This window comes from Cottoperca gobio, chromosome 1 (genome assembly GCF_900634415.1).
Source record: "Cottoperca gobio chromosome 1, fCotGob3.1, whole genome shotgun sequence".
NCBI lineage: Eukaryota > Metazoa > Chordata > Actinopteri > Perciformes > Bovichtidae > Cottoperca > Cottoperca gobio.
Genome location: NC_041355.1, coordinates 4,030,643 through 4,044,886, shown reverse-complemented (window position 1 = coordinate 4,044,886; position 14,244 = coordinate 4,030,643). Strand labels below are relative to the sequence as shown.

General features: G+C 42.6%; 1 protein-coding gene across 3 annotated transcripts in view; it reads left to right on the top strand.

The window, feature by feature from the left end:
* The window catches only part of fam13a (family with sequence similarity 13 member A), a 40,431-nt gene extending 26,483 nt beyond the window's left edge, over nucleotides 1-13,948 (top strand). The window contains exons 10-20 of one of the 3 annotated variants that reach the window (XM_029437191.1): nucleotides 2,719-2,872; nucleotides 7,205-7,421; nucleotides 7,514-7,655; nucleotides 7,951-8,032; nucleotides 8,137-8,342; nucleotides 8,490-8,573; nucleotides 9,553-9,648; nucleotides 10,648-10,731; nucleotides 11,618-11,814; nucleotides 12,448-12,549; nucleotides 12,672-13,948. In XM_029437191.1, coding sequence (XP_029293051.1) covers nucleotides 2,719-2,872; nucleotides 7,205-7,421; nucleotides 7,514-7,655; nucleotides 7,951-8,032; nucleotides 8,137-8,342; nucleotides 8,490-8,573; nucleotides 9,553-9,648; nucleotides 10,648-10,731; nucleotides 11,618-11,814; nucleotides 12,448-12,549; nucleotides 12,672-12,795 — 1,488 coding nt within the window. In that variant the 3' untranslated portion in view covers nucleotides 12,796-13,948. Of the gene's footprint in view, nucleotides 1-2,718; nucleotides 2,873-5,259; nucleotides 5,326-7,204; nucleotides 7,422-7,513; nucleotides 7,656-7,950; nucleotides 8,033-8,136; nucleotides 8,343-8,489; nucleotides 8,574-9,552; nucleotides 9,649-10,647; nucleotides 10,732-11,617; nucleotides 11,815-12,447; nucleotides 12,550-12,671 lie in introns of all 3 variants that reach the window. The other 2 variants (XM_029437274.1, XM_029437361.1) reach the window with 2 other exon arrangements.
* The last annotated feature ends 296 nt before the right edge of the window (nucleotides 13,949-14,244 follow it).

Sequence of the window (14,244 nt, the reverse complement as noted above, 5' to 3'; positions counted from 1 at the left end):
ACTTTTTAATCATTATAAGTTACTGGAGAACAGACTGCCATTATGTTAATGAACCAGGATGTAATGATTAGTGTTTAACTATCTGTGAATCTGCATATGGAACTCTTTCAATAAGAATTGTTCTTGATTAATTCCCCAAAAGGTGCTAATTGGTACCAAAACAACTTAAACACTCCTTTTGTAGTGGATTGCCTTTATGTTCTTTGGGGCCCAGCCAGAGTTTCATCCGACAATTTAATGTTTGAGACTTTTTAAGGACAACCCCCCTCATGAACCCACTTCTCTTAAATCTGCACAGAAATAAGCAAAGCATTAATCAGAGCAACAATGCAAACAGTTTAATATGAATCAGTGTAGTGGAGGTACCATGTTAAAGGTTCAATGTGTAAGATGTGCCCGTATTTAAACTTAAAACATTAAAACAGTTAACTAACATTATCAACAGAATGTGAAGAGGTAACAGTGTTGACGTTATGTCAAAGACGTCTATGTATTACGTTGCAGAGATATCTACTGAAGTTAGCATGCTAACTGACTAACTGCGCTCCGTCCAGTCTTGTAATACCACCTGTTCCTCTAGAGGCGATAGAGAGTCACTGTAGCGCCAGTCTGCCCTCAGTACAGAGGGAGAAGAAGTACAGCTGACCATGAATGTATTGTGCCTGACTCGCTTGTAAATATTACAGCCATGTTCCATGTGTGTTTTGTAGTTTGTTTTTTGGATCATTCAAAGTGGCAGAAACCAGAAAACCACCCGCACCAAGCCGCCCGTGAAGATTATAAGACAGCAGTGTTTCTTTACCGGCTCTCAGCGTTTCAGCAGTTTGGTCGGATTTTGGTTTTGTAGCTCACTGACTGACTGACTGACTGACTGACTGACTGACTGACTGTCTGACTGACTGTCATTACACAGGAGAAAATGCAATATAAAGAATACATTAGAATACAATAAATATGCCAAACTACTACACCTAAAATATGAACATTAGAGATTGTATGGACCTAGTTTAGAGGTGAAACACTGCCCCCTATTTATTTGGAGCAGGTGGCTCAGAATTACACATTGCACCTTTTTATGTCACAAAAAAAATGTCCATTCCAGTCAGTCCAAAGAAACACAACTGTTTGTGGGTTCAGCATAAAAACAGCAAAAGATAAAAATGTGGTTTTAGTAAGTTCAGTTCTGCCTCCACAAAAAAATCCTCTTCCCAAACAAGTCGATTAAGGACCCGAAAGGACCCATTCTGCTAAAGGAATGTGGCCATATGCGGCCCAGACCTCCTCTGAATGCAGTCAATCAGTTCTCAATGCATCCTCAATGCGTCTTGGGTGTGTTTACACCTGCACTCAGATCTGTCCACCTGTGATCGGATCATAAAAGATGCGTGTTAACACCTGAAGCTGCTCTACAATCTGATACGGGTGTACTTCATTGCTCTGAATGTTATCAGAGGAATATGTGGGTGTGGATCTGTGATAACAGGATCTTGAATGTTGATTGAGTTAGCTGGTGCAGTATATACTTATTCATGGAAGAGGTGGGGGGGGGGGGGGGGGTTCTTGATTTCTTGACACTCTGCATCCTCTGTGATTCCTGTCACATCAAGTTATTTCACATGTAACAGCTGAGAAGACATGATAACTCCCTGTTTTTGGCTCGCTTCAGCACAACAACACACGCACACGCACACACACACACACACACACCTGTGACTAATTATGTTGTTGCACCGTAATCTCACATTAACCTGCCAACAACAACAACTTAGTATCATGAACAAAAAAAAAGAAAACCAGGGCTGTTCAAGTGCAACCCTTCCTGTAAGCCGTCGGTGGCATTTATGAGGTCCAGTAGCTGTGTGTCTTGATCTGTTTTTTTACCTAAAAATAGCCTGGTCCCACGCCCAGACAGAGGAAATGGGACCGCATTGGCTTAGTGCTAAGTGATCCATGGACATGTTCTAAATACGTGACCTGCTGAGTATGTTGTTTCTCCAAATTATTAACATTGCACTAGAATTTGATTACACAGCTTTTGATTTGAGGATAGGCAAAGTAGAGTTTGAGAAAGTTTGACATAGAAAGAGAGAGAGGAGAAGCTGGTGGGTGATGGGTAAACAGTGGGAGAAAATAGAGGAAGTAATGAGGTGTCGGAGGAGAAGGCTCACATGTAATATCTCGGCTGTGAGCTGGATATGTGTCTGCAGAGAGACACGGGGAGAGAAGAAAATCACCCAGTCAGCCTACGTGTGCTTGCTCACAATCTGTTTGCTTTTTCTTTTTTTTCTCCCCTCCCCTCCCCTCCTCCCCTTTCTTTTTCTCTGACACCCCTCCCTTCTGCTCTTGCTGCTGTGAAACAAACAATCCAGAGCGGCGGGAGGGTGGGGAATATATGCATGTCAGGCAAGAGAGAAAGCAAGGAGCACTACTGAAGAGAGAAAAAAATTAGAGGGAAAGAGGAAGGGAGGGGGACAGGGGGAGGGAGGGGTGAGGGGGAAAGACGAGGCAGAGCCAATCCACTCCTGCTCTCTTTACACACAGCCCAAAGACAGATGGGCGGATGTTTTGGCCGCAGAGGCAGCCAATCGTGTGCAGGGAGCAGCCCCCTCTCTTAGGGCAGGGCCAGCCTGTGGGAGTGTGTGGCTCAACTTAAAGAGTGTGTTCACAGGCTGGTCATCGTCGTTGAGCGCTCTTTTCTTTTCTCTCATGGTTGTGCAGTCATTAAGGATGAAGATCCAGGAGTCACCCGTCACTTGTGACACGGGGAGGGTCGGCGGAGGAGAGGTGCGAGTCTCAGACCCGGACTGCGAGAACTGTGAGGACGTACCCCGGCTGGACCTGACAGCACTTACTGAAGAAAACTACTGGGGAGGTAAAGCTCCATGCTTTCCAACTGTTGTTTTCATGCTTAGATTTTCCTCTTGCATGCAATACTTTATTTCTAAATTGGTCTAACACTCTCTGGAATACACACCTTTTTACACAAACATGCCCAAACAACACACTTGCTGCTCCCACCCAGCTCTGCACATGGGTGTCTGGGTAGCAGCTGCACACCCTCTGCTGCCTCTCCTCCTCCTCCTCCTCCTCCTCCTCCTGATACATCTCCTTCTGCGTCTCCTGCTGGATTTAATTGTAAAAGATCCTCTTAAGTTCTCTAGCCACCTATATCTGGCGGAGAAATGCACAATGGTGACTTGCTTGTTTGCCTGGCTGACAAGATAAGGCAGCTCTGCAGACAGTTTGTTGTTGTGTTGCTGTTGAATTGAAACACATGGGAACATTAAATCTTGTAATTATCTCTCAGGAGAAAATGTAGAGGTGTAGCTAGGTTTAGCGCTCCTGCTGTGGTTTAATTTAAAGAGAAAACTGTTGTTTTTTTTACCAGGATGTAAATATTACTTTCTACCAGACAAAGCTGCTGTTGTAATTCCCAGTCAGAGATTAATCATTAAATGGGAGTTGGATTGGTGAACAGTGTCCGGCTGTAAAAACTTGGCTTGCATTTGTAGAGTTTATCGATTCTAGATAAATGACTAGTGCTCCATTTAAAAAAAATAAAAATAAAAAGTCAGTTTAAATTTGACATTGTGTATGTTTGGCAGTTTTGCAAAACATCACATTTGAAATGCATCTTATGAAGTATGTTGGAATATGTTGTTGATGCTTCATCCAGTGTCATTTCTAATGCAGAGTTTTCAGAAATAGTCCCAAGCGTTGCATTCTTCCTCCTCCGTTGTGCTGTCTTTTGAGTTTGTTATTAATGTGTTTTGTTTATGCAGCGGGGTTGCCGTTTGTGCAGAAAGGAAATCATGTACAATGGCAAGGCACTGAGAGCGTGATTGTTTTGTTAGGACGTTGCGACACAGCGGAGGTGGGTTGAGCTATCAGAGCAGTGAAAGCTAAGAATTCTGCTGAACTGTACACTGGAATTATAACCAACAGGCTCAGTCCTACAGTAACATCCAGTTAAAGGGCTTGTTGCAGCATGTTTTGACATCTGTCCGCTGCAAACGTTGGTCTTCACTCCCACCTCCACCACTGTTTCCTGGTTGATGTGGCACTAAAAGCAACATTGTTCCATGCAATAAATCTCTCAACTTCAACAGCCTCATGGTTGGAACATTAGCAGACGATCGCATGTTTTGTGGAGCTCTCTAGTGGCCAAATGGGATACGTGAAAAACAACTGTGAGAGGTTGTTATTGTTGCTGTGCAGGATTTGCAGCACGAGGGGAAAAAAATGTCAAGTACAAAAATGCTTGAGCCAAAAGAAACTGTTTATTTAGTGTGTATAAAGGTGTGGCGTAGGATTAGCTCTCTCTCCCTCAGTACTCGGTGTCCATGCTCGTGTTTGCTTGTAATTAAATTGCAATTTGCTTGAGGGAGAATGTAGAAGAGGGAAGCTTTGTACAGTTTGTTCAGGAAGTTTTAAAAACAGATGGCTGTTTCTTTTTAACGTTGAAATTAAGAAGACATTATGTATTTGATCACTTGCCTGTTTTTTTTTCTTATCATTTAGCCTTTTGTTAGAATGGAATGAAGTGTACATTCTGTCCTGAATACATAACTGAGTTCATGGCAGCGAGGAGTCCACAGGGAGTCTGCATGATTGGCTTTGACAGGCCACTCAGACATACCGTATCTCCTTTAGGTGCATTAGATGGCCAACAGATCAGGTCCCTTGAAGCATGAAAGCGAGCAGGGCATGTCATTGCACTAACTGCAATTGTCTAAATACATTGTGCAAAGTCGAATCTTTTACTTTTTTTCTGTGTAGCTTGGCATGTTCATTCTTCACAAGGGAGAGCCAAAGAGGGATTTATGTTGTGGCAAAATGAGCCAAGCAGTTAATAAAGCTGTATAACGGTAGTAAGTACTGTTAGGGAATGTGTGCATACGGTACAGAAGGTGTAATGCTGTACAAATGGGCTTGGGAGTGGATGAGGGCATTAGGGAGTGGTGTGAGGCCTTTGTCCCAGTGCACGTTGTGCCAGTGCCTGTCATGCTGACCTGATATTTGCCGCTGCTGTGTCCTTGTCTGTCTGCCAGCGAGAGTAGAAAGACATTAACGAGCATATCAACAGTAAAGAGACAAGACTCTGAGCTCTAGACTCGTATGTCTCGTTAATTAAGGTTCAGGGAGAGGCTTATTATTTAGATTTCCCACATTTACTGCAGCAATGCATGCTGGTCATTTCTTACTTCTGTTTCTTTGCTTTCATTCCTTCATCTTGTTTACTTCTCTTCTGTCCTCTAGATTCTCCATTCTTTAACACCCCATTCCTTGATTTCAAAACCATTTTTCATCAAAGTTGTTGTGATGGTAAGTGTTATGTTACATAACCGTCGGTACTGACTCATAACATATCAGAGAGAAAGACATTAAGAGCTGCCTGAATGACCTTTTCCGCTGCATGGCAACATGCTTGGAGGATCTGGAGCATTGTCTCTGAGCATCTCACACACACGGCAACCTTTAGTGAAATGGCAAACTGCCGTGTTTTTTTGTTTCATTAGTCTAGTTAATCCTAAACCATCTGCGAGCGGTTGATTTAAAGGATTCATTTCAAATGCCATGGAGCCCCAGTGGCTAGCTACGGCTCTCTGAACTCTGAGCTAGATAATAGACGTCAAAGAAGAAGACATTCGGCGTGATTGAGAGTTTCACCTGCCGCTGTGAGTGAACAACAACATGCCACAGAGTTGCTACCTGGTAAACTGCACGTACCGAAAAGTACAGGAGGACCCCCCCCCCCCCCCCCACCACGGGATCAGAGCTGGAATTTGAGCTCGCTTCTCGTACGACCCAACTCACCCCAGCTAAGAAAAATATGCATGTGTCGTTTTAGACTGTGCGTGCATATTTTCTCGTGTGCCGTCTGACACTGTGAATGTTTACTCTGACGGTTGCGTTCCCTCAGAGCTTGTTTTCTCTCCCTGCATCTCTTCTCCCTGTGTAACAACGTTTCTATAGAGTCTTCCCTTCTTATTAGAACAGTGAACAGTGAACTCTGATATTTCTCTCACCAGTCTTTCTCTCATGCACAAGTGGACAGACACTGAGCGGGGTTTATCTCTCACCATGCAGAGTGGAAACTGAAACTCATCACTGTACTTCTCAGCAGGAGTCGCCCTGACATTATCCCACAGAGAGCCAGGCGTTATTAATAGCCCGGGAATTGTCAGGGGTATCTGCATGGCTATTTTTAACAGACATAATTATTACCAGAGTGCAGACTGTAACCAGGGGACGGACAGAGAGGGGGGGGGGGGGGGGGTGCATGGGCGTGTCCCACAGGAAGTTTCAAAACAACATCTGTGACTGTAGAATCTGAGAGAAGTTTTTTGTCCCACGACGGTTTTTAGAGAGAGCAGCTTCATCATGACCGGTGACTTTCACGTCGCCAGACAGGATCCAAAAAGATGTTAGCAGGGAGACACATTTCCTTGTAGTGTCTCGGAAGAGAATAAGTGCTGATCTTTGGAAAATTAACATATTGTTGGACTTTCTCAGAACATTCTTGTGTGTTACTTGCTCTTAAAAAAAACTATTATAGCAGGAAAGAAAACGCTGGTTTCATTTTGGATTTGGTTCCAAGTTGGCAAAATACCCCCATTTGTTGTCTGAAACAAATTAGTCTTTTTTTTATTAGCAAAGTCGTCCTGCAGAACGCTCGAGATTATAGCTGCAACAATTGTTTGATTACTCAATTGGCAGATAATTCATCGGCAACTATTTTCTACTTTTCTTTGTCTGATGTGATAAAAAATGAAGAACTTTGAGTTTTCAGCTCTTGGTTGGACAAAACAAGCAGTTTGAAGACTTTTGGGTTATAAGAAACTGTGATGGGGATTTTTAACTTTTCTTTTTTTTAGATTTTATAGAGCAAACTATTGATTGACAATCATTATCAAAGGGAACTAGTTAGCACATGTTGTGTTGTAGCTCAACCTTTGGAGTTAGAGGACAGGATGCTGGATTCAGAGTTCTCGTATCGTGTTATTCTGCAGCTCCAGAGCTCTTAGGATAATATAGTGAATCTGCTTTGTGTCTGCTGACCAGCATGCAGCACATTTCCAAGATCTCTGGGCCAACCTGTCCTTTGTTTGTATTGCGTCAAATATGTTGTGTTTAAATTATTTTCCATGACAACAGAACAGCGTTTTTAAACACGAGGTGTGTTTGTTTGTGTGTTTCTCAGAACCGGTCCCAGCGTACTCGTCACTGCAGAGGGAGAGCATGGACCGCGAGGAAGCTCGACTGTCCCCTCACGCCGGGGGACGTCTGATCCGCCAGCTGCTGGAGGAGGACAGCGACCCGATGCTGTCCCCTCGCTTCTACGCCTACGGACAGTGCCAGCAGTACCTGGACGACACTGAAGTGCCTCCCTCGCCACCAAACTCACACTCATTCGCCAGGTAAACACTTGACATCTTTTATTTTTAATTTTTTTTATGACAAGTAGGAAAGAGCTGGCAGTGAAATGAACAACGTTATTGTGTCTCTCCAGTCGCAGGCGGAGTTCGTCTCTTGGATCCTGCGACGATGACAAAGATGAGTTGACGTCCGCCCAGCTCACAAAAAGGATCCATGTACTGAGGAAGAAGATCCACAGGTATGAGGAGAGGTTCGAAGAGGACCGGAAATACAGGGTAGGTACAGCGGTGACGAGCGTTTCATTTATCACATTGAAAATAAATCAATCTGACTCAAAAGACATTTTAACACACCATAAACACGGTTAATGATTGTCTGTGAAGTCTCCTATGACTGATGAAAATAGATTTTAAACAGAGATTAAAGGCCTGTGACAGTTGCTAATAATCCCACACTGAGCTCTACTTGAGATTTATGGCCGTTCTCCTGAGCAAGAATTATAGGAGCTGCCGCTTCATTGTGAGAGGAGAATCTGTTCTCATCAGTCCTGTCGCTTTTCTTTTCACCCAGCCCTCCCACAGTGATAAAGCTGAAAACCCAGAGGTGCTGAAATGGGTTAATGAACTGGCTAAGCTTCGTAAAGAGCTAAAAGGTAAGACAGAGGAAAAAGAAACTCCTAAACACACATGATACACTAAAATCAACAAAGCTCACAGATATATTGTTCCTGTTCCTCCTCCTCCTCCTCCTCATCAGAAAACAAGCTGACGAAGCCTGAAGAGGACCTGCCGCCTCTGACCCGCCAGCGCAGCAACACGCTGCCCAAAAGCTTCGGCTCTCAGCTGGAGAAGAAACCCCAGCAGGAGAAGGTGCCGAAGCCTCCGGTGGAAAGCAGCCTGGAGACGATTCTGAAGAAGCTGCAGGAGAAGAGGGAGGAGGTGAACCGCCCGGAGGACATAAAGGTAAGTCCATGGCCGCGACGTATACATAAAACATAGGCCGACGTATACAGAGAATGAATGTTTGGTGTAAGATAAACATTTAAAAGCCGGCAGAAACAGAATGAACTCTGGTCATTAATGAAATGTTTTTTGTCCCCCTGCTGACAGGATATGACACGGGAGCAGATCGGAGCGGAGAAAGTGGCCCTGCAGAAAGCTCTCCTCTACTACGAGAGCATACACGGTCGACCGGTAAGTTTCTAATAAACAAACACACAGATGCAGACCTCCTCATCTCTTGCCTGCCATGTTGGCCCAAACATGAGACGATCTTGTTTACCACTTCACTCTGACCCAGATGCAAGTCAAGGGTGAATAATGTCTCAAGCCAGAGCGTGTGCTTCTGGTTAGCTTTCACAGTGTGTGGTTGTGTTCGCTTAGTCTTTATTTGTATCAACTTATGCTGTTAGAAAACAGAACGTCTGGCCTCACGGGAGCTTCAGCGACATTTAAAGGAAAACTCTTGTCTAAAAAAACAAAACAAAGAGTTGACATACACTTTGTTTGATGTCAGATCCAATTGCAATAATTGTGCCGTCTAATCCCTGCTAGTATTACAGTATACAGTCGTATATCAGGAAGTGCAGCTGACCTTTCTGTCACCTCCTCACGCTGTGTTCCTCGGTGGCATGTTATTAATGACCTTCACGCTCCGAAGAACGGGCTGTAGAGATGTTGTCAGCCGGTCTGGGTTAGCTGTTCTTTTGTGTTATGTTAGTGCTGTATAGGGTCGTACCAGATGTCCTTTTGATTTTTCATCTTTGAAGCTTCTGTTGAGTCTTCATTCGAAAGAAGCTTCACATGTCTGTTGTCATGTTTTAAGACGTCATCACCCTAAATAATAAAATTCGAAAATCCTGAATAAAGCGATGAGATTAAATGAGTGAGTCTTCTTTATTAAATCAACTTTCTTTTATTGAGTACAACTCGTCAGTGCCGGCCTCCCTTTGTGAGAGAGCAAACTGTATTTTGAACGCAGTGAAAATACCGTTTATATTAATTGATTCAGAAAGAAAGAAATTACTTTTGTACTTTACAACGCTCTGGAGAAAAAGAAGTCAACGTTATGAATGAAGCACTAGAGCTGCAGCTAGTTAGTCAGAGGAGAACAGAAAGACGCCAATGCTGCGCTAACAAAGTGTCTCTGTGTCCATCTCTTTCACTACTTCAGGTCACCAAGAGCGAGAGGCAAATCATGAAGCCGCTGTACGACAGATATCGCCTGGTGAAGCAGATCCTGTGCAGAGCCTCCTCCATCCCTGTCATTGTAAGTTTCCCACCTTAACCTCCCGTCCTTTTCTCTTTCCTCCACAGCTGCCCGTTTGTCCCGCTGCTCTATGACGAACGCGCAGCAAAGATCCCCACGTTGTCAAAGCGTCTGCAGATACTTAATCCCAGCTCATGTTGGCTTTAGTGCCTGCTTTGTGGGAACTGGTGGCGGTCGTGCCACAGACGTGTTCGCCACCTTTCTAAGTCCAGCTTTAGCAGCTCAATGAATCGCCCCCGCCCCGCCCCCCTCGACCCACCCCCCCCGCCCCGGTCGTAAAGCAGCTCATAGGTGGCAGATTGAGTTCACAGGGAATGGCATCGTGGCAGGAGGGGGTCGGAAACTGTCGAAATAGCCAAATTTACGATGACTTTTGTTCTCTAAAGTATAGATAAGGAAAAAGAAGAAACTACGTTCAGTGTTAATGCTACTTTGTTGCATTTGTAGTTAAAATATAGAAAATAAAGCACATATGCTTTCTTTTCCTTTTCCCTATAATTGTGCCCTCAAGTATTTAATAACAATTTATATTATGTAAGATATGATCCGCAGTATATATCCGTTATATAATGCACAACCTTAATCCCCATCATGCCCCATCAAATTGGGACAATTGCCATAGAGTTATGATGCAGCGTTTTTATTAGGCTGGAGCCATTTCCCCCCCCCCCCCCCCAGTTTTTAACCAGTCACAAAAGAATAAGCAGCTGTTGAGTTATTTGGATTAAAACGTTTAAAACAGAGAGAATCGTGAGGCTTCAAATAAGTGAACTAACCCCAGTCCCCAGGCTCATTATTCAGGCCGCTGTGAGTCAAGTTTAATTATTGTCACGTAGACCTCCTGTGGAAAGTGACGTGGTGTTAAGCTAGAAAACAAAAAGAAGTTCTGCTGAATTCAGCTCTGATAAAAGTTTAGAGACAGAATTTGTGTGGCGTTTTCGCGTGGCCTTGCTGCAAACACCAGCGTGGTTAACGCCTCCTTCTTAACCGTCACCACAGGGCTCTCCCTCCAGCAAGCGCAGAGGTCCCCTCCTTCAGCCCATTATCGAGGGCGAAACCGCACTCTTCTTCGATGATATCAAGGTGAAGAGCTGTTGCTGCTTGAATAATCAGTCGCCAGCTCCCCGCCCTGCCTCCCTCCAACCCCACCTCCTCCTCATTTAACTACCATCCACCCCTCCTAATGAACTTGATTGCTGCCTGTTGATTGGGCACCTGTTTCCTGCCACCAGCTCCTGTAGAGACGTTGAATCAGTAGCTGCCTGGATGTTTGAACCGCTCTGTGATTTTTTTTGAGCAGTACGTGTTGTGTTTTAAAGGATAATTCTGGTTTAATACAACCTGGGTCTTATTATTTACAGTTTCTACAGTTCATTTCTAATAGACAGAATATCGTTGTACTTACTTAAGTTGCTGAGATCTAGTAAAAGAAGTCACATATAAAGGAATTCTGTTTGTTTTTGCAAATTTAGAAGTGACAATATTTTTGTTGTTGCGGTACCTTGAAAGTACTTGCCTTGAATTCAACTCTTTAAAAAAACAGTGCGACCCGCTGTCATCCGACTGAGCTGCAAAGATAAGACCACGGTTGTAATAAAGCAGAATGAATCCTGTTAGGTGTGTTTTTAGGACAAACCGTAATCAAGAATAAAATGATTGCTCACTATAGTTGTTCCAGGACTTACCGCTCACATAAAGTTGGTTCTCGGTGGACTGTGTCTTCTAGTTGACTGCCTTCATTAACTCCATCCACACTATACTAATGGGAATAGACATGAATCACAAACGAGGACCATGGAAGTGCATTGTGCTGCTGTACCGTGATGATTTATTACCATTGGAGACTAACACTGCACGACCCTCACGCACCGCGGTGTTTGAGCCTGGACGCCTACGCTTCTAATGCCACAGCACGATGTGGCCTTTTCGCCCTCAGGCCACAGTTTTGACCTCCTTTATGTTTCTGCAGGAAGAGGAGGATGGCTCGGAGGATGACGGGGACTCAAAGACGCAGTTCACGGTGACCGTGCAGACCGACCTCGGCGTGCTCGGCTTCCTGGAACACATGGAGGAGGAAGCGGACGGATTCATTTCACCTGTGGACGATCTTTCCCCCTCGAAGAACACGACAGACATGAGGCTTTCCAACCTGCACTCCGCCACCACGTAAGTTACTGACAAGAGAGACGACAACCAAAACATAACAACAGCAGTGGTACATTTACACATGTACTGTATTTAAGTACAATGTTTACGTACTTTACTTCAGTATGTGCTGCTTTATACTTCTACCTCTACATTTCAGAGGGAAATATTCCACTACATTTATTTGACAGCTGGAGATGCTGGTTACTTATTGGATTGAGATTTTACAGTAAATAAAAAACAAATGATAACCCTATAAAATACATTACATTGTTAAAGATTAAACCAGTGGTTCCTGACATTTTTGGCTTTTTAATTATTTAAATAAAACATTTTCTGGTACAGGATATACTCTCCAACAACAAAACTGCATACACATTGATCAGTATTAAAAAATCTTATGTCTTAAATAATCACACAGGACATTTTTTCTGCAGACTGAGTACTTTTACTGTTGATACTTTAAGTGTATTTTGCTGATAATACTCCTAAAGTACATAATGTACAATTTCTAATACAGGATTGGTACCTCTCGCATTGTTGTATTGGTACTTTTAATTAAGTACTTCTTCCACCACTTCATAATAAGACCTTCAACACACTTAAATATTCTAGTGTGAGATATTAAAATATCTCCACTCTTTTCTCTCACAGAGAGGAACTCGTGGAGCAGCTCCAAGAGACCCGAGAGGAGAAGAAGAGGCTCCGAAAGGACCTGAAAGAGTTTGAGGACCAGTTCTTTAGACAAAACGGAAGGTAAAAGAATCGATTAATAAAGGAGAGAGAAAGAGAGCGCATAATCAACAGACATTCACATCATTGGTTTTCCACTGCTGAACCTTCTGCGTTTCTTTACGTTCGTTTTCTTCTTCCTATAGAATCGTGCAGAAGGAGGACCGCTCCCCACTGGCAGTCGAGTACAACGAGTACAAGCACGTTAAAGCCAAACTGCGGCTGCTGGAAGTCCTCATCAGCAAAAGAGACTCGACTAAGTTCATCTGAGAGAGAAAATAAAAGACTCTAAAAGGACTTCAGAAGATACAGTCTCAAACACATTTCACCCTGTTGGAGAAAATATCAGATTTTCCTTGTCGCTGCCATCTGTGCCGCTCATGTTTCTGCTCACCTGTTATTCCGTTCCGTCGAGCTCTGGAGCCCGCAGAGAACCACTGACTCTCGACTGATTCAAAGTGACACAAAGTCCCCTGCTTCACCTGAGAAGTTCCCTTCCAGCAAAAAAACATCACCTTTTTATAAGAGCAAGGACGTTTCTCCAAACACACAAATAAGCTGAATCGCAACTTTATTGCTAGTAATTTATTTCTATCCTTTTGAGTGTTTTTATCGGAAAAGTCATTTTTCTCACATTTTACTGTAGAAGTCTTAAATGAAAAACTTTGTAAGTAAAATAATAGATATGAAATTATTGCTATTTTTAAAAAGAAGGATTTTTGCGATCAAGATGTATGTGTATTTTTGTAAGGGAGACGTTACTATTTGTATAACTTAAATCAGCTTGAGTATTCACCGAATGAATAACTTTCTCTATTTCAGTCCCGACCATCGTATAATATCTGAAATAATCTAATGTTGCTTCTCTTGAAGTTAAATCGAGTATTTGCTTACTAAAATAAGTGTTTTTAATTTTAAAACAACCCAAAGACAGTGACTCAGATTACAAACCAAAACAGCTCATATTCAATAAAACATGTTATTTTTGTGATCACTGGTACTTAAGCATTTTGACTGCATATTTTATTCATTGACATGATTTTCTTCTGCCACTTACTTCCTGTCAAATAAGCTATTTCGCTTCTTGAAATCACTGGTATGTTTTTGCTCACATTGATAAACATTAACAAACGTTTGTGAGACTACTCTGGAGGACAGAAACGGCAGCGGTCTGTGTTTCCTTCTCGTCCACTCCGGAGCTCGTATTTCTGTAAATATAGATCACTTGTGTATGTTTACATTTCTGTGAGCAAGTACATTTTTCCTTTCTTTCTCCAAAATGGATGATTTATCAGTGTGAATTTAGTTTTTACTGAATGTAAACACTGTCAAGGCTTAATGAATTTTGAGTGTGTACATTTTTAGTACATAAATTGTATTTGTATTTTGTATATAATATGAATGAAATCGTATTTTTACTGAGTTTTTGAGCTGTGTGGGTTTCTTTTTTGTAAATTAGTTGATTTGGAGACGTTTGAGGTTCATCATATGCACAGTACATAATCGTTTTAGGACTGAATATCAATTATTTTCATTATCAATGAATCTGCTAATAATTATCTTACTTAAGCAACCTATAGTTTGGTTTACAAAATGTTAGAAAATTGTAAAAGTGGCAAAGAGTTTAGAAGGATATAAGACGGAGAAAGTCAGGAATCTTCACATTGGAATGGCTGAAATCTTGTTGAAATAGTATTCAAACAATCAATTATATAAAAT